The 20,148-nt window shown below is 38.0% G+C and overlaps 1 protein-coding gene across 1 annotated transcript in view; it reads right to left on the bottom strand.

The window, feature by feature from the left end:
• Nucleotides 1–910: 910 nt before the first annotated feature.
• The window catches only part of PIK3C3 (phosphatidylinositol 3-kinase catalytic subunit type 3), an 86,509-nt gene continuing 67,271 nt past the window's right edge, over nucleotides 911–20,148 (bottom strand). The window contains exons 23-24 of the mRNA XM_019472566.1: nucleotides 7,056–7,181; nucleotides 911–1,687 (exon numbers count right to left, since the gene is read on the bottom strand). Of these exons, the coding sequence (XP_019328111.1) occupies nucleotides 1,673–1,687; nucleotides 7,056–7,181 (141 nt within the window). The 3' untranslated portion in view covers nucleotides 911–1,672. The remainder of the gene's footprint in view (nucleotides 1,688–7,055; nucleotides 7,182–20,148) is intronic.

Genomic DNA, 20,148 nt, shown 5'->3' with positions numbered 1-20,148 from the left:
ATCAGGAGTCAAGAACTCAGCCAAATGAAGTGTGGCTACATCATACAAATTAACAAGTTTTGTGAGTACATAGGATGCCCCTTCAAAACAAATTAAAAAAGACAATTTTTTTGTAGAATTTTCTTTGAATGTCTGAAAATTCCATGCTCTCAAAAATACCCTTGTAAGATACCACAAAGTACTGTATGGAGAATGAGTTCACGGGAAATGGAGGCAGTAGAGAAATATGTATTTTTGCCAGATGAAGCAAGACCAAAAAAAACCCACAAGAAAATGACAATTACTACTTCTCCAAAGAAGAGTCAACTAAAGATAAGAAGTACTATTGTGGCTCCTCTGTGGCATTGTGTTTTGCCAGCAAACACAAGCACTAAGTAACTAGGGCAATACAGTTCCTCTAAGTCACACATACGTGGAAAAAGAGGGGCTGAACCAATGTTGTGCTTAACTAGCAAATTTAGGTAATATGCTGAAATAACTAAGGGCCCATCACAGCCCTCATGGATTTTCCTCCATCAAAGCACTTCTGGTGTTTGCTAGCAAAAGAAGCACAAAGCAAGACTGACTCACAAGTATCAGTCAGATTCAAATCAGTCCTTCTGATCTTTGTAATTGGGAGGGATTTCTTCCTGACTTAAATTATTATTAAAAAAATACAGTAGTATAAGAGCACCCTTTGAAGAGATCCACACATTTATGAAGAGCTAATTACGTTGTTGATCATTCAAAACAGATTCATTATGAACTCAACATGTGGCACAAAAGTCATTTTATGAGTGGCCTTACTCCTGCATCAAGTGAACTGAGGAGTGAAAATCCTTGCAAAAAGCCAAGAGTTATGAACATAATCCTCTAGTATGCCATGTCTCAGCAGGTAAGATTAAAAAGACAAAACAGAACACCTCAAGACTGCAACAACAAAGAGTTTATTAGAGTCAAGAATATATGATCACTGTACAGAAAACATTCAGAGTTAAAGTGTGAAATACTGAACCACTCACTGTGCATTCCGGTTGCTGAGCCTTTTAGTGACGATTTAATTGGCTGCCTACAGCTGGCTAACTTATCAACAGTTAAAAACATTTTTGTAAGCAGGGAAGAAATGATTGTCCTTTCTAAATGATAACATTGCCCAAGGTGGGAAATAAAGGATCATATGAATTACATTTAAAACTTACTCAAGGAACAAAGTTGGTGGGAAGAGAAGAGAGGAGATTGCCACAGTTTTGTGTTTTTTCTGCACCGAGGAACTGTAGCCTCACTATTGTAACTTTGTACATACTCATGTTCAGTACAGCAATGATTTCTGTTTTTAAATAAGAAAATATATTAACAGGTACAAGAATTTACCCTCAAATCCAGCCTCTTCCAGTTATCTTTGGCTTGAGAGGAAGTTGCTTACTTCAACCTTTGAGGCTCAAATGTTTTCACTGGAAAGAAATGCCGTAGTATCTGAGCCCCAAGGATGGTATAAACAACCATTTTCCTTTTAAAAATGGTTGTTTTTAAACCTTCAGTGAACGGAGACTCAAAAAGCTCCTGAGCTCTAAATTCTCCATGCTACCAAACCTGCAGCTTTTGCCTTCCAAAACTGTTTGGTGAAGTCCACAAGGGCTTGAGAAAGTCTCTTTCTTCAGCATTTACTTGTTTCCACCACAGGTAGGCAAAAGGCTTATTTTCTCCAATACTAAAAGAAAACAAAAAACACATAGCACAGCATTTATTCAACTTGGTTTACTCTCAAAGAACAAAAGTTATGTGTAAATTGAACTCTGTGTTTAAAACCATGGTGAAATGCCTAAAGGCAGGCGATTTTCACAACCCTTCAGGAGAACAAACAGCATGGAAGCCAACTCTATCTGCCCCTTGACAAATGGTTTCAGCCAATCTACACAATCCTGCTGGTAGATGTTCCCTATTTTATTTTGGCATCCAATGGGAGGAAAACAGAAACCCTGTCCTAAGGGAAGGAACTACAGCTGCATTCTGGGATACAGCAGCGCTGGGACCACAGCTTGGAAATATCCTAAAGCCACTTAACATTTACAGATTAATTTGAGTTTGTTCCTAAACAGAGAGCAGCCAACCATTAGTACAACCCTAAATTGTACAGCTACATTTTGGGTGGGACACCCCTCATCCACCAAGCTTTCACTTTTATAATCACTGCTTAACATGAGCCCTGAATGCAACTGACTTGACTTGTAAATTTACAAGGGAAATAAAATGTGAAATTAGTCACTTCAACTGGAGATTGTTTCCTTCCTCTGCAGAAATAAATAATGCTGCTAAAATGAAAATGACTCTCCGGGGAGAAATGGCTATCCAGTCTTCATTACTATCAACTAAAATTAGTATGCACTTTTTCTCCTCTTGAGCACTATTGTACAACACCATTAACTTATTCTAAATGTTAAATTTATTTACTTTTGAGACAACAGTTTTTTGATAACCATTAAGAAGGAGACAAGTACTACATAAAAAGGTCTGTAAAATATCTGATAAGATTAGAGATGCATTAGAAACTAAACTAAAGGCTTCATAACACAGCTTTGAACTGAACTCAATTTACAATATTGTTACAAAAGAACAATACCAAGCTGATGCCAAAATATCTAGATTGCTTTATCCAAGAGCTTTACTTACTACAGAGTGACATATAGAATGCTAATACACAACAGTTACTATAATAACCAGCCTTATTAAAAAGCTCTTAACTGCTGCAGTAGACAGCAGAGATTCCTCGTAGGCCTATTTTGGAGGCAGTAAGAGAATAAATATCTATCGATAAACAAGAAAACATGCTGAAGGGCATTTCAAATGAAAAATTGTGTGGCATTAGGCCAAAATCTGCTGTTTAAGCATGTGTCATAATACCTGTGTGGTGGTGGTGGTTTTGGTTTTTTTTAGACAACTTATTTTACTATTAAGAGCAAGGCCATTGGAAATTCAATGCAGCATTATACATGAACAAATTGAAAGCTTCAACTGGCCATTGTGTAAGATGACCCCTTTACAGCAAATTCAATGATGCATTAATTGTTCATTTGTTCAACGATTTACAGACTCTGTGAAGACTCCAGCAGCAAATTCTTAAGACCGCCTCAGACAAAAAGGAAAGATAATGATTTTGACTAATGAAGTACTAAATAGAACTAAAAAGTATCCTATCTCACTTGTAATATAAAGAGAATAGACATTAATTACATTTTATTTTGATGGATTTTTTTTTGTAAGTTAAGAAGAAAATATAGAGCGCTTAGATTCTTAAGACTTGTAAACTGCTAATTAATTTGTGACTGTTCTTTTTGTATCCTACTCACACTTATAAGCATCCAGTATTTTTGCAGGGGGAAGCCTGCAAGTGTAATTATTTACAGAACATGAATGAAGGCAATAATCTCAACTCCAAAACTAGCAGAAGAATCCTACATCACATGGAGCCAAGAGATGCCTTAAGCACTCACAAAGCAACACACGATTGTTTTCATTTTAGGCACCCGATCCCAAAAGTAGAAAGGAAAGCTAAGAGCACATAGGTAGCAAACTCTGCAGCAGCGCATGAGGAGCGTTCAGGGCCGCAGGAAAATCAGCCCAAAAGTCTCCATGCTGGAAGCCAGCCTCAGCCAGCTGGAGAAGTAACAACTCCTAAATGAGACAACTGGATCAGGCCTGCATTGGTGGCTGTCACATCTGCTTATTTGGTATCCAAAGTGCAATACACACTGTGGGCTTGCTTTTTAACTCCCAAAATACGAATGGAAGATGCAATCGGTGCCTGCTGTTGTATGTATCAGCCTGTTGCTTAGAACACCATTCCTGGGAGCTAGAAGCCTGGGGTTCAAATTCTTGGGTACTTTTAAATATTCTGAACAAATCTGTCCTGTGATTTTAAAAGCAGTTGTAAGTGCTGAAGAAAGGTCAAGCAAGAACAAATCTGAATGGAAAAAGAAAAGGTCACCTAAATCAAACCTGTAAACTCTGACTTACTAATACAGCTTCACAAATGCAATAACTATTATCTGGGAGAGTCTGGCAGTCACCTAAAACCAATGAAGTAAAAAGACAAGTCTTAAAAAAGTGACTGTCAGTATGTGATTAGAAGAAAGGTCTTCTTGAATCTTTGTAATGGCTTTTTAATTTTTATTTTTTTTTAACCTAGATGTTAGGCATTTTTCACTTTGTCTTATGAAATTACCATCCTCCATCCTATGATCAAAGTAGTCCATAATGAATGACAACAAATTTTGCAACATTTTCATATAATTACAGTCCTTTTTTTCACATCACGTAAGAGATCACCTTTATTAAATATATATGCAGATGAAAATGACATTTTTGCTTCTTACCCTGCACTACAGTGCATTTATTCAAAATAAAAATTAAGTTTGCAGGAAACAACAGATTAGTTGGAAGACCTTTAGCAAAATGGATAGCCATAAAAATAGTTCTCAGTTTCTAGCAGAATTTGATCAGTCTTTTGAAGAAAGAATCAATTAAAAAAAAATGGCATAATGACTGGCGTTTCAGATCTGTTTCATTTTTCCTCTCAATTCCGTTTCTTGTCATGAGTCTAATACTTAAGGCAAACAGTGTAATATCTTAAATCCCTGATAAACACAAACTAAATGTGTCAGATGGCTTTAAGGAAAAAACACTGTAATTTCACAGAAAAAATGCCTTTGTGAATACAGTTTTATTCAACATGAGAATTAAACATTTTATTGTCTTACTGTGGCTTGTAGCAGGACAGCACACATATGTGTGGTTAAACATTTCATTCTCCATACTAGACCAAGGGTAAATTTTAATAATAAAAATAGTGGAGACAATAATCTATTGCCACCCCACACCATTAGCAAGAATCAGATAATGCGTGAGGGTGGATGGGACCTCTGGAGATCACTTAGTCCACCCCCCCCTGCTCAAGCAGGATCAAACACAACAGGTTGCCCAGAACATTGTGCTCTTGGATTTTAAGTATCTCCACAGATGGAGACTCCGCTACCTCTCTGGGAAACCCGTCCCAGTGTTTTATTACCCTCACAGTAAAAAAAGTTCTTTACGTTTAGATGAAGTTTCCTGTCTTTCAGTCTGTGCCCATTGTCTCTTGTCTTGTCACTGGGCACCATTGAAAGAGTCTGACTCCACCTTCTTTACTCCCTTCCATCAGGTATTTATACACATTGATAAGATCCCCCTGAGCCTTCTCCAGGCTGAACAGTCCCAGCTCTCTCACCCTCTTCTTGTATGACAGATGCTCCAAGCACTTGATCATCTCCATGGCCCTTTGCTGGACTTGCTCCAGCATGTCCATGTCTCTCCTGTACTGGGGAGCCCAAAAGGGGCACGACGCTCCAGATGCATCTCACATAGCACTGGGTAGAGGGGAAGGATCACCTCCCTCCACCTGCCACCAACACTGCCTAATGTGGTCAAGGAAGCTGGTGGCCCTTCTTTGCCACAAGATCGCATTGCTACATCATGTGCAACTTGTCCACCAGAACCTTCAGGGCTTTCTCTGAAAAGCTGCTTCCCACCTCATCACCCGCTCCCCTTGCCTGTGCTTGTGCAGGGGGTTAGTCCACACCAGGTGCAGTACTTGGCATTTCCCTTTAGGGAACTTCATGAGGTTCCTGTGCGGTCATTTCTCCAGTCTGTCAAGGTCCCTGTGAATGGCAGCACACACTTCTGGTGTATCAACTACTCCTCCCAGTTTTGCATTGTCTGCAAACTTGCTGAGGGTGCACTTCATCCTATCATCCAGGCCATTAATGAAGACATTAAACAATTTTGGCATCAGTATCAACCCTTGGAGTACCCCACTAGTGACTGGCCTCCAGATGGAGTTTGTGCCACCAGTCACAACCTTCTAATCCCAGCACACCAGCCAGTTTCCAAGCCATGTCAGTGTCCATTTCTCTAGTCTATATTGCTCTGCTTTGTTTATGAGGATATTATGGAAGACAGTGTCAAAGCCTTGCGAAAGTCAAGATAGAGAATAGCTACAGCTCTCACCCAGTCCACTGAGCTAGCCATTTTATCTTAGGTGGCTATCAGGCTGGGCAGGCATGATTTCCCTTTTGTAAATCCATGCTGACTACTGCCCATCACCTTGAATCCATTCTGCAGGTGCAGATCTGTAGGTAGAGCAGAAGCCTTCCCTCCTAATACCAGAAGTCTCAAGGTTCCAGCCGTCACCATCCTGGGAGTCTCTATTTCCTAACTCGATGAGCACAACGTATTCTTGCTCCTCCTTCAATGCAGCTGGAGGTTCAGGCTCTTCTGCCTCCAAGGTCTGGGGAAGATCTGGTCAACCTCTTTCTTGTCAGCCCTGATACTGTGCAGTTTGCTGACCTCCTCCCTCAGCTCCTTTACTTGGTGATGGAGACGTGCCACCGCTGCACACCTCCTGCAAGCAAGGAGCCCAATTCCCACTGCCCCAGCAAGAGGTCTCAGCCACCCCCTACATCCCCAGATCTCAAAGACTGCATTCTCCCTCGGGAACTCCCATCTGTGTTGAGGCCTCTGACATAGGGGATAGCTGCTCACGTAGCCGCTGGGGACCACATTCTGTGGTACACTGTCAACACTGCAGAGGATGTGGATGCTGTTATGAGCAGAGTTCCTGGCCCCTGCTGTGCAAGCTGCTGTGTCTGTTAATGATCAAAATAATTACATGGAATGCACAGTTCAGGAAGTCTAGCAAAGGTAGGAAAGAAAGGAAGTTTATCCTCACTCATTTACTTTGGGAATGAAAGCTAAGGAAGTTCTGGATCCTTCCCTCAGAACTCCAGCTTTCCAATTTGCAGTTCTTACCCTTGGCAATACAACCAGTTACATCCCACGTAGTGTGTTTGCTAAGGTGCTTTAAAGAATTTTCTAGGACCACTAAGAGCTTGCTCTCCAGTCCTGGCAGCAAGAACACACTTTTAACTTGTTGGAAAATGAATTAAAAACATCATAAACAATGAAGTTAAGTCTTGAACTTACCACTCGCAACCTCTCACCTTACTCAGCTTTCACAGAGACCACGGACAGAGAAGATATCTCACCTGTGCAAACTTGTGTATCTGCTCCACCACAGCTGCAAAGAGGGCATGGACACTTTCATCAATTAGACTCTGCATATAATGGACAGCTTCTTCATCAGACAGGTCCAAACGAAACTTGTCCTGCACCTGGAATGGGAGCAGAGATGACAAAAATTAATTCAATTCAACAGTTAAAACATACATTATTCTATCTGAACTATACAGTAGCGGACATAATGACTTCAGTTATGGAAGTTTAGTAGCGAATCTCTCTTTTACTTCTAAGTTACAGCAATTAATTGGAAATTTACGATGTTATGTAAAATGCCTGTTTTTAACTGTTTCATAAAAACGAGTATTTAAATAATCTAGAAACAGCCCCCTACACCTCATCCCCCCAACTAGTAATTTCAAAGCTCGAGGCCAGAAAGTCAAAAGAAGTATCTGGACGTAAGAGTTTAAACAGAACTAAAATGCTATGAGAAAAAGAGAAAATAATCAACATTCACTAAACAAGAATGAAATACCACTTGAGAAAGAACACACAACTTTGAATATTAAATACAAAGTTGGACGAGTCTGGATTATCCTAACCATTTTTGAAAGTATGTAAACAATTCCTTACTCTAAGCTTGTTTTCAGATAAAATTGTCTTTCAGAAACTGTAAGGCTATTAAGTAAAGAATACAGAAATACAGGAAGGGGCAAGCAAATCAACCCTGTCAAAACTGACCTTTATACGGCAGGTGAGAATTTCATTAACTTTGATTATATCCACCATCCATGTACAGTTGGTTGGAGACACTGCTACCCCCTACATTGTTTTTTCTTTGACAGCAACGTATTTTAACTATTGTACCAATAACGCATTTTACTTAATACTTGCAATTTGTATATGAATTTAAAGCTGAAAGCACTATAATTAAGAATACAGCAACAACATCTATACTTTTCTATTTCAGCCTTGGCAAAGCCTTGACCCGTGAATATTTACAAAGGTGGAGTGGATGCCTTTCTGTGAATTCCAACTAATTCCACGGCAATTGTTCAGGACTACTCCAGATGGCAACATTTCACAAGCACTGTTACCACAGACATGCCTTATCCCTCACAACATTTAAGAGAGGCAGACGCATAAATAAGCATTTTGGATGAGTGCAAATAATCTGATGCATGGATCTGAGGAATTGCTACAGATATCAAAACTTCACTTTCTAAGTTTTCTGAAGTGCTGGCTGTGCAGCAAGGTCTGCATATAGGAATGGCAAGTGTTCAGGTTCTTTCTTAAAAAAAAAATCACTACATTTTTTGGATAACAATGCTAACTTTGGGTGCTCAATTTGGAAAACCATTTGTACTGTTTAAGACCTTCCAGCGAGTCCACGATCTCTCAGAATTAAGGAGTCTAAGATCCCAGCATTCTCTAGTCAATCCTACCCCCAAATTTTAAAACTACTAATCACCTTGCAAAGTAGTGCTGATCACAATATGAAAATTGTCCAGCAAATTCACATTACTTACAGAAAATTAATTGCTGCCATCTCATCATGCACTTTATTCTCATAAGGATAAATTTCAAATGATGCGAGCTCTTGTGGAGACCATCATATTCATTTACTTCAGTCTCTTGCATAATGAGCTAGGTAAAATTGTATCAAACAATTTTTGCATCAAGTATGTAACTTCTAGTTTATCTGTGAGAATCTCTTTTATGGAGTCTTTATGCTGAAACAGAATGCTTCACATTCTAGGTAAATTGTTTCAGTGATTAATTGCCCTATTTAACAATTGTGACTTATTTCCTATCTGAATTTTTCCAATTCTGATCTCAAACAGTTGAGCTCATGAAAACTTTTTACATTAAAGAACTGTCCATCAGAAATCTCTCTCATGTAGGCAAATATCAAATGATTTCAGTTGCTTCTTAACCTTCTCCTGGATATGACGAAGGAGACTGACTGTAAGACAGAATCAAGTCTTTCCTGAACATTTTCCATACATTCACTTTTTTTAAGCATTGACAAAAACGCAAGCCAAATTATTTCAACAATATTCTTAATAAGGTCGTATTTGTGAGATGATACTACCTTCTCTTCCCATTTTGTATTCTTTCTATGCACCAAGGATACCGCATATGCAACCACCCTCTATAACAGCAAAATACTCCAAGATTTGCTTGGTTTTACTCTGCATTCTTTTCAAAGGCAATGTATTCCAGAATAGTGCCCTTCAGCGCTACAATAAAAAGCATAAGTTAGCCTGCCAAATATGGAAAGATAACGCTGCTTCACTCAAAATACTGTTATAACTCTGTTGCTGATAAGTTTGAAGTAAGCATAAATTGAGTTTTTCCTCAACTTCCCCTCAAAAAGAAGTTTGATCGATATGAAAGAATAGATTAAGCCAAAAAAGTTCAAACTCTCAAGGAAGCAAGTACCAGGGAGAGATTTAGAAGATATTTCAGGCTAATATTACAGAACTTTTATCTTCATAACAAAGATGATGAGAAGGAAGTTTATTATCTCCCACAGACATATTAGGAGTTTGACAGCCAATGAAGCACACAGTAGAATCCAACTGAATTTAATGGACTCTTCACATGCTTGCCATTATGCACAGGCTTAAATACCTCCCCAAATTAGAGCACAGACTTCTATGAGATCTATTTTCACGCTCGTAGAAAAGGTGATGTTAATGAGTATTCAGCAAAATTGCTAACTGCAGTTTAAAAAAAAAAAGTATCACTGTAGCGCTCTTTTACACAACTCTAGTAATCAAACACTTCAGCGATCTTCTAATTTGTTCATAGAAGAACTTCTCTGTTCTGAACTACTAGACTGAAAGTCTTGCAGTTAGTGATGTTAAGATGAAGCTTCATTCTATGGAATTAATGGCTATTTAAACCCACTTCCCACCTTCCCCAGGAACAGACTGGCACGCTGATATATGTGGAAAGAAATTTACCCACAGTTAGACCTTAAAATCAGTTTGCAATTAACAGCAGGATCAAATGCTGCCGAATACTAGATCTTTGCATGAAAGATTTTCAGCACTGCAATTAAAATTGACTGCTGCAACCTAGCCGAGAAGGAACACGGCAAGATGACAAATTACCTCTTGAGCTGCAACAGCAGCAAGAAGATTAATATACATTGACTTATGGTTCTTGTAACAAAACCAACAGTAATTCTTATTTGAAATCTCTGAGTTCCAAAGTAAATCATGTATTCTGAAAGCCAATGGTTTCTCGCAGAGGAGATGCAATTAGGAAGAGATTTCTGCATGGTGTAAAAAAAAAAAAAAAAGTGATGAACACGCTCATTCTACACACTTGGGAAGAATGGCAACCACAAAATTCTACACACTTGGGAAGAATGGCAACCACGAAGGCATCAAAAACGTCCCACCTGAATTATTCACTCAGAGTTCTCACTTTGGCATTTAAATTAAGTGCATCTTGTTAGTTTAGTCATTAGTATTTGTCAAAGAGAAAAGAAATAAACTTGATGAATCTGGTTAAACTTCTGCTTTGTTTCCAGAAAGGAAAATTTTAAACCCCACACCGTATACACACATGGATTTTAACCATCAGGTCTCAACAGCAGCATTTGAATGTTTAAGGATGAAAAGGTTGGATAAAGAACTAGAGAGTCCATGAAGATACTGCCATTCAACTTTAAGGTTTCAAGTTGTCCACCTCCTATCTCCCTGCACAGAGGATAGTTTAGTAATAAAGCATAAAAGAACAGGAATACATAGTTATATGAATCTGCATGACTAGAAATTTTATTATACTTCAGTTAAATTTGAAGTGTCCTGTAAGAAAGCTACTGTCAGTTATGATACAGCTTAGCTTTCAAAGAAAAATAAAAATCAAAATCAAAAGGGGAAGAGGCCATAAAGAGAAACCACGAGGGACAGTTCAGAAGAAAATATGGGGGGGTGGGGGTGAGGGAAGAAACATTTAAGTATAAATTACTTGGAGCTGAACTGGTGATGAGAATAGAAAAAAAGCTGGTCATCACTTGCTGCAGAATCACACAGAGGATGGAAACTTAGCAAGGTAACAAGCCAAGACAGGAAAAAAAAATGTATTTTACAGTAAAACCATCAAGACATACTACTTTGAACCACGATTATCCCATCTAAAATTACAGGTTTATCAACTACAGTTGAAACAAACTCAAGAGAAAAGCATACAAGAGGAGGAAGTGGTACCTAGTAGCTCCCTCACCTTCCAGCAGTGTGCCACAACAATACAATAACATATAGTGGTTTTTTGGTGGTGTTTTTTTGTTTGTTTGTTTTCCTGCAACTGATATATATCAAAGGTCTTCGCACATTCCATTACTGCTGCCCCATGCAGTGAATTTCTCAGTATCTGAGGAGATTGCAGATTAAAGCATTAACTAAAAGATCATCTTCTTTTAATGTAAAGATGAACTTATACAGCATGTATTTTTAATATGGTCTAAAGCTACATTTACGCATTTTATTTATAATCAGGTCACAGTTTGCAGATACATTACCATGCTTTCTAAAATAGTTTAAACATAAGGTTTAAGGTGCTAAGATAGGGTAGGGTGGGGGGTGGAATAACAAAACCAGACATCAGTTTTGACTACACTTTTGCTGAAAAAAACCAACCAAACAAAACCATCAACCCCCCCCAAAACCCCAAAACACAAACACCCTGTGAGACTCCAGTCAAAATTAGAATTAACTTCCCTCTTCCTCCACCTGCCAAAACCAAACAAAACGCCTCAACCCAAAATCAAGTGGTCACTTCACCCATCTAGTGTAAAAAAACCCCAGGATCCTATAATGACACAGCCTGATCAGAGCAAACACTAACTAGAATCCCACATCTTAAATTCTGGGGTAAGTAAAAGAAGTCCCATACCACAAATGTTGCTATGGGGAAGTAGAACATCATGAGAGATAAGACTGCAGTAGAAATTAAACTATTTCATGGAAAACACTGATATTTCCTACAAAAAAAAAACAAAACAACCCCACCCCCAAAAAAAAAACCCACCAAAAAAACTGTTTTAAAGATACGAAATTTCAAAACTTGATGCATATTTACATCTGATGTGACATTTCACTAGAAAAAGGGAAATTGTAAAGTTAACTGAGAGGGAAAGAGCATAACATCTACAAGAATAATGGGCAGTGTTAATCGCTGGTAAACTCACACTTCATTTTTGCTTGAAGTGTCTTCAAGGAGCACTAAAAAGACCATCGTTTCAAAATGGTATCAAACTGGTTGTATGAAGCTGATTTCATGGAAAACTTCCAGTCAGGCCCACAGAGCTGCATACAATATACAAACCAAGATGGCAATAAAGAGGAGAGGAGATACTCAAGAAAACCCTAATCATCATATTAAAAATTGCAGTTAAAGGTCTGAGATAATGGCAGGCCTGTGTCTTCATTCAGTTGAATGAATCTCCAGGTTTACCCTTCTCCCTTTTGGTATTTTGTATTCTTGGTAGCGCGACAGGCTTAGGATTGAGAGCTCATACACAAACCCAGTTGGGAATAGTGCTAATGCAGGTAAGTGCACTTCATTGCGAAGTTCCAAGATTTTCACTTACGCTTTTTGCTCCTTAACCACAAGATTGCCCTTTTCCTCTCAACAAAGAGTGGATTTGTATGGATTTTTTATTCTTTTTTTTTGTCCTCAAGTTTAACCTGCTGTACAGTATAGGCCATAGTTACCCTTGTATTAAGCTCAGGAATTTTTCTTTTTTAGTAGCAAGCATCTTCTCACTGCTAAAACATTACCTAAAATGGATTAGGTAGTTAAGGCTCAAGGTTAAGATAGGCTTTTTAGAAATTCTTAGGACACTTTTATAAATTTCAGGGCAGTATCCAAATCCATACTTCATGAACATTTCTAGCTGTGTTTCTCATAATTACTGAAGAAGGCAGTAATCATTTTGAGCTAGCAGATCACATGTACATATGAGAACCCTTTCTCAATCCTATTTACTTTTCAGACTATTTGCAAGTCAGCCATTCTGAAGACCGCTGGCTGCTCTAGTATTTATCTTTTCAGCAACATTAAGCAGCACTGCTTGTGTTTTCTATGACTACTAGCTACATAATTTTATCACTCCAATATGGGATTGCTCATTGCAAAGTCAGCTACTTCAATTTAAGAGAAACTTCAGTGTCCTTTTTCATTGGGTCATAATATGCATTGGATTTAAGCACCCTGACTACTACTAAAACCACAGAAAAAAATCAATTGATAGCCAAAGAAGACAACAGCAATATTTAGTGGGGGTTTCATTATTATTTTTACTATTTTGCCTTATAATTGTTACCGACAGTCAGCATTCAATGTTCATGAAGCAGAAATTGGCATTAAATTCTTGGCTTAACCCTTATCACATTTCATCTTTTTCAGCAAAAGGCTCTCTTGCTTTCCGTGTTGCTTGCAGTCCAAACAGCTCACTGTACAAACTATTCAGATGCTCTATTTGCATGAACAATTTTATTTGAAAGACTATTCTGACAATAGCTTTTGTTTTCAAGGCTTTGATTTGAACAAACTGCAGTTTCTAAACAAATCTGTGCAGGCTTGTTTTTATTTTTTTTTTTTATAGAATCATAGAATAGTTTGGGTTGGAAGGGACCTTCAAAGGTCATCTAGTCCAACCCCCCTGCCATGGGCAGGGACATCTTCAACTAGATCAGGTTGCTCAGAGCCCCGTCCAACCTGACCTGGAATGTTTCCAGGGATGGGGCATCCACCACCTCTCTGGGCAACCTGGGCCAGTGTTTCACCACCCTCAGCATAAAAAAAGTCTTCCTTATATCTAGTCTCAATCTACCCCCCTTTAGTTTAAAGCCATTACCCCTTGCCCTGTCACAACAGGCCCTGCTAAAAAGTTTGCCACCACCTTTTGTCCAGGTCCCTCTGGATGGCATCCCGTCCCTCTGATGTGTCGACCACACCACTCAGCTTGGTGTCATCTGCAAACTTGCTGAGGGTGAAGTCGGAAAAGCTGTTAGTGAAGCCAGTTAAAGATGTTAGTGAACATCTCTAAATTGAACTTCCATTAAAATAATGGTTTCAGCTGCTGCCGTATGCAAAGATGATACTCTTCCAGCCCAGATTTCATCATATTGGCCAAAAACTTCTAATCAAATAGACTGCATGATATAAAGCAACAGGAGCACAGGAGTGTTCTCACACTCTGTTCATGTTGTGATGTTTATTCCTTTTTTTTAAATTTTGAAATGAATTAATATGCATGCAAAATCAACAGCCTAGAAACAGAAAAGCTGGGTGTGCAGCTGCAGTGTCATTACCCGAATGGACAGAAAGGGCAAAATAAGCTCCACGTCAATGTGACACTTTTATAAAGAATAAACCTCCTCAGAGCAGCAAGCAAATATAAATACTGAAACAAACAGACTGCGACCAAGGAAAAATGAGTTTATTTCTCCTACAAAAGTAAATTTCCTCTTGGCATTAATAAATCTCAGAAATGTTTCCTAGCTCCACCTTTTAACAAATACTTGCATTTTTAGTCAGGTGAAAAAGGACAGATACCCACTGCCTAAAAAGGCATGTCAAGCATCGAATTAGAAGTCCTTTCCCTTTCACTAACTTGTGAACTCAACTCTCAATTATCCATTGACTGACTCCTGGGGAAAGAGCACAGGGAGTTTTACTACAAACCACATGAAGAAAATGGCAAAGTTAGCTCAGGCTTAGGAACAAGCTAGCTCAGAAATTCTTTCTGTACCTCAAGTCACATTGTATCTCTGCTTCAGCTTTTCTAGCTGTAGAACAAGAATCATCTTACTTTAATATGTTTAATGTAAAAGGAACATTTATACTACTCATTTTCTTATCAAGTGGGATGAGTCCTAGTCAATACTTGCAGACTTGGAAACACAGAGGGTGCTCTCAGTGTTACACTCTGTAAGAAGAAAATTCTCCACTCTGCTGAATGGTTTGAATTTAGCCTTTTCCTGTGTATACCCAAAGGCACTATCAAAACTGAATGGGGCTACTTTCACAAACGGCAGTTACCTACTGCTTGCTGGAAGCCAGGTATTTGTGCCGTCTACGTTCACAATAACCTTGCCTGTAAATGAAACAGTCGCAGCATCTTTGCAGCACCTTCTTTAATCAATGGGCATCTGAAACACAGCTCAGTCAATTAGGACACTGTCCTTTAATGCCTGCCGAGTTCTTTGTGTGCCAATGAATCACTGGTCCCTGATGTTTTCTAATTTAAAGGTCAAATTTGCTATGAAGGACAGATAGAAACCATCTGGCTTTCCTGTAGAAAAATCAAAAGCTTTTTTTGTTAGGATGTGACAATGCTGAGTACATTAGCTACATCTGAAGAGTGATAGTCTACCTCTTCCTTATGCAAAACTGGCTATATAATTGACTCCAGATTTTAGTCATTACTACTAAAATTTATAGCACTGGCTAATTTAAAAAAGCCCAACAATTAGCAATGTGTTGTAGCTTTACTGGAAAAAAAAAAAGAAAGTAGAACTGCCAGGAAAGAAAAAAAAAAAAAAAGATGCATTTGTGGGAAATGTTCATTTTATTATCAGTTATGCATTGACAAGTCAACATAAAGAGATCTCAGCCAAGCCCTTCTCCTGAAAACTGAGAGGTGGAAAAGAGTAAGCGAAGAGTGGAAAATTTAAAGGCCATTACCTCAGAGGCCACAGAAAGGGAGAGGCAAACTAGGGAGAATCTTCCACTACTTTTCAATTTAATTTCATTTTGTGACATTTTTGAGCCAAAGTGGACTTTCAGAAAAGCCTAAATCAGAGGGTGGCAGCAGAAGATGGTGTCATGAACCATGAGGTGCAGCACACTAGACTGACAGTTTTCTTTATAAATAGTATGGAGAGGACAAAAGGAGATGAAAGGATAAAAAGGACAACTAATTTCAGGCTCTGCAGCTACTTTTTCTTGGTCAAAAATTGACAAACGTTTTACTGTTAAACAAAACACCAAAACTTTGAAGAGGGTTCCTATGGTTTTGAGGATGGGGAAAATTTTGTGTAGTTGGTAATCACCGTTTTCTGGGTTTCTCTCTGGGGAAAAGTAGTGATCGAAACTGGAGCGAGGGAAGTGAGTCACTAAAACAAGCTTTTCTTACAACTGAAAGGTACTAGCCAATTTGTCTAGTAATGCTGGATATACATGCTGAAAGTGGATAGCTGGTTGAAAAACCATTTTTCTGTACGCTCTCAAAGAACAGTTGTGACACTTCAAACAGAGCTTTTCTTGTTTTCAGGCCAATGCTGACTAACTCATTTTCAGTCCAATTTTAGGTGTGAGAATGCATCATTAAGGTCAGCATTGATTTAATTTCTGAAAACAAATGTTATGCAAAGCAAGTCAGAAGGTACTGCCACATTTTGGTATGCTCTAAATCCGCATTGGTCAATGAAGTCAGTGGGAATTTCTGGTTCTTTTCACACTAACAGGAAGAAAATATCCACATTGTCATCTTCCTCCAATAAGTAAAATCAGTTTGTGTAGAGCTTGTTCTCTTTTAAAGAAGAAGAATATGAAAGTACCTTCACAGATGACAAGAACAGAGCACCCAGCTCTGCTTACACCATCCTGTGCCATAAACCATGTCAAACAGGTGTAAATCTATACTTATTTTTACAGAAAGTTGTACCTGACACATGCTGCTGTTTCAATTTTGCCTTGACTTGATACATATTTCTCCCAAGAAATTTCACAACTATTGGACAGAAAGACACCTGGACAATATGCTTTCAGTTAGATTTTAAGCTTGATTATACAACTACATTCTGCCAGTTAGCTCCTTGGGATGTAACACTGTTACTGGAAGGTAGATAGTATTTTGGCAAAAAACAGTCTTCAACTATAAAGATCCTGCCTTCCCTTTCATTCCTCAGGTTAGTAATAATACTCCTTAAGAGTGCTTTCCGCACTCAGATTTTTCTAAAAAGTCTCATTTAACATACCGGTCTGAAATTCTTAAAAAAGGTAAATAAAAAAAACCCACCACAATTCAAATCATCCAATACCTCACTGAAGAGGACATGTTCCACATAACACTTTCTTTCATGATCTTACTTTGTTTCCTGACTTGTCTGAACATACGAAAGTCGAAGGATTGCTGACTTCCAACCATCTTTTCAGTCTAACTAGTGAGCATCCTGTTATAATACACATATATCACAGGAAGCGACAGAAGAGAGCACAAGAAATCAAGCCGTATTATAGCGACAGAAGAGAGCACAAGAAATCAAGCTGTACAAAATGACAGTAGTATTCTTTATCCTATTTCAATTTATTTTACTCAAGCCATCGTCATCATATGGTATATGTAAAGTTTCTTTTTACTTGTATATGTATATCACTACAAAAATTAAACCCTCATTCTGGCTCTAAAAACTCAGTAGATTACTTTCTGAAACTTTAGAAAAGGGGAACACCAAAAATATTTCCAAAGGCAGCTTTACTCGCTAGCATGTTTTTACATCTTACTGTATTTTTCACCAGCGGGCAGGTATTTCCTGCAACATAAAGCACCTCTTGCCTATCAGAAGTGAGGAGGACGCATTATGTCACTTTGTGATGCTAAAGATTAGACTGGAACTTGAGCTACCATCTAACATCGCAATGCTTTCCCTTTGAGGAATCAAAACTGTGACTGTCAAAGAAAAATCTTTCTTCAGAAATAATCTTTAGAATAATTCATGCCTACTTGGTAACAGCAGTATAGCTGCACCTACTGAAAAATTCCAATATCAAAGATCTCTATGCCAAACGACTTGTGCGCCAAAATAATTGAAGTATAATACTCTTTTCAGTAAGCATTCCTTTGTTTAAAAACAAGAAAATTCTTTTTTTTCCCTACTATATATTTTTCCTTGTAGTTTAATCATAAACTAGTATTCCGATTTATCACCAAATTTAGATAAAGGTAACCTATCTAGTTACCTCCGTGAGATCAGAGCCTCACTGGCTCACCAGCCCCCTAAAGCAAAAAAGAGGGTTCTGCAAAACAAAGAGTATTACTGCAGCACCGATAAGGAAAATGCTGGCTATGAACCTCCACCTACACTATTAAGGAGGATACCTTCTCAGATAGAGAAACATTTGCAAATCTCCACCTTTGTCTTCCATGAAAGTGGTATCACAGTTGAAATGGCTATTGACTTGACTCACACATCAAAGGTAATTTAATTTTACAGGTCAGTCCAAAATGGATCTTTAGCTAATTTGAGCCTGTTGAAATATATATGGATTTTTTGTTTAAAGCTTTAAGAAAAAAAATAAAAATCAATTGAGATGCTGAAAGCATTTATGCAATTTTCCTACAACAAGGTACAGTATTATCTTGTTAAATGACTGAACAAACTTGTCACTCAGCCCAAGAAATGCAAGACACCTTATTCCTTTTTTATTAGTACTAACAAAGCTCATAATTGATTTGAGACAGGTTAATGGGCATTTAATATCCAAAACAAGTTTTCTAACACATTATTTAAAAAAACAACAATGACCTATTCACCATTCTATAATGGGTAAGATGATTCTGATCCTAGTCCATTTACAGCTGATTTGCTAACTGTTTTTTTAAGAGCAAAAAAGTAAAATCAAAAATAGAGAACTACAGAAAGCAATTACTGTCATAGGAGCTTTGAACATAGTTGTATGCATCCAGTAGTTCATAATGTCAACAACTGTTCACCTACTCTTTAGAGATCCCGTTACGATGTATTATTTTTGCACAAATTCCAGGAGTATATTCAAAGGACAATTTTTAAACCAAAAGGACCAAACCTGAACAGTTAACAGGAGTTAAAAACAGCTGAGCTGCCAGAAAAAATGAGAGTTTATATAAAAGAACAATACCTAGGGGAGGGCTGAAAAGTCTATGAGTTACAAAGAAAATATTTATGAACAAGCTAAACAATTTGGTTATCTTTCTGATAATACCTTACTGTGTGGGTTTTGTTTTTTAAAGGAACAAACACACTGTTAAATGAACTTACAGAACGTGGGAAAATAAAGTCTTTTCCTCTCAAAACATTTGAAAATGTGAAAGTGATTTGCATTCCTTAACAGAAATACTTGCCTTACTAGTTCAGTTCTAGCTCTTTTCACATTTTAAAGCCTCTGCGAACAGACAGACTTGAACTTACCATGAGGGTAAAAGTCACAGTTCACCAAACTGCAGCATTGTCAGAGCTCCGTATCCCAATAACTAATTGCTGCATTTGATCTAATAGTGATCCGTCATATAACAACTAAGCTTACGTTCTCTTCATGTAAAGAAAGCACTATTATCTACACTTTGTAAGGGAATTTATAAGTAACCAGACTGATCTAATACATAGCTCTTAGAACTTCCTTTTAGACTTTGCTTCCTTCCATGATCTCCAATCGGATACAACACAAGCATGCTTTACATAATCTTGATTTTTAACTACTGTACATCAGTGAACCGTAACATACTTAGCAGCTGTAGAAAAGACTGTTTGCTTTCAATTCTGTATCTTGATTTGTTATTTCAATAAAATTATATGGGAAATTTATGTAGAGTAAGAGGGCTTTAGAAGTGTCTGAAATACTTAAATGTTGTTACATTAGAACAATCCTTTACAAATATTTTACAGAATCTGACATCCTATTACCATTAATTACAGAAAACAATATACCCTTGGACAGCGCTTCTACAGACTTTACCAACATAAAATATGATGCCAAGATCCTAATAAGAAACAAGGATACTGCATGTTAATTGGCAGGGAACGCTGGGAGACTCAGTCTGATAAAAACTGTCAAAGCTCATGAGAGCATTCAAGGCAAGAATGAACAATATCATGTCAAGCAACGGTGAACTCTGGACAGAGATGAGTAAGACAGGAGAACATAAAATATGATGCCAAGATCCTAATAAGAAACAAGGATACTGCATGTTAATTGGCAGGGAACGCTGGGAGACTCAGTCTGATAAAAACTGTCAAAGCTCATGAGAGCATTCAAGGCAAGAATGAACAATATCATGTCAAGCAACGGTGAACTCTGGACAGAGATGAGTAAGACAGGAGACAGATATGGGGCGATGGA

This window comes from Aptenodytes forsteri, unplaced genomic scaffold (assembly GCF_000699145.1).
Source record: "Aptenodytes forsteri isolate BGI_AS27 unplaced genomic scaffold, ASM69914v1 Scaffold36, whole genome shotgun sequence".
NCBI classification, from domain to species: domain Eukaryota; kingdom Metazoa; phylum Chordata; class Aves; order Sphenisciformes; family Spheniscidae; genus Aptenodytes; species Aptenodytes forsteri.
The sequence above is the reverse complement of the archived record's forward strand: the minus strand, read 5'-3'. Positions and strand labels throughout refer to the sequence as shown.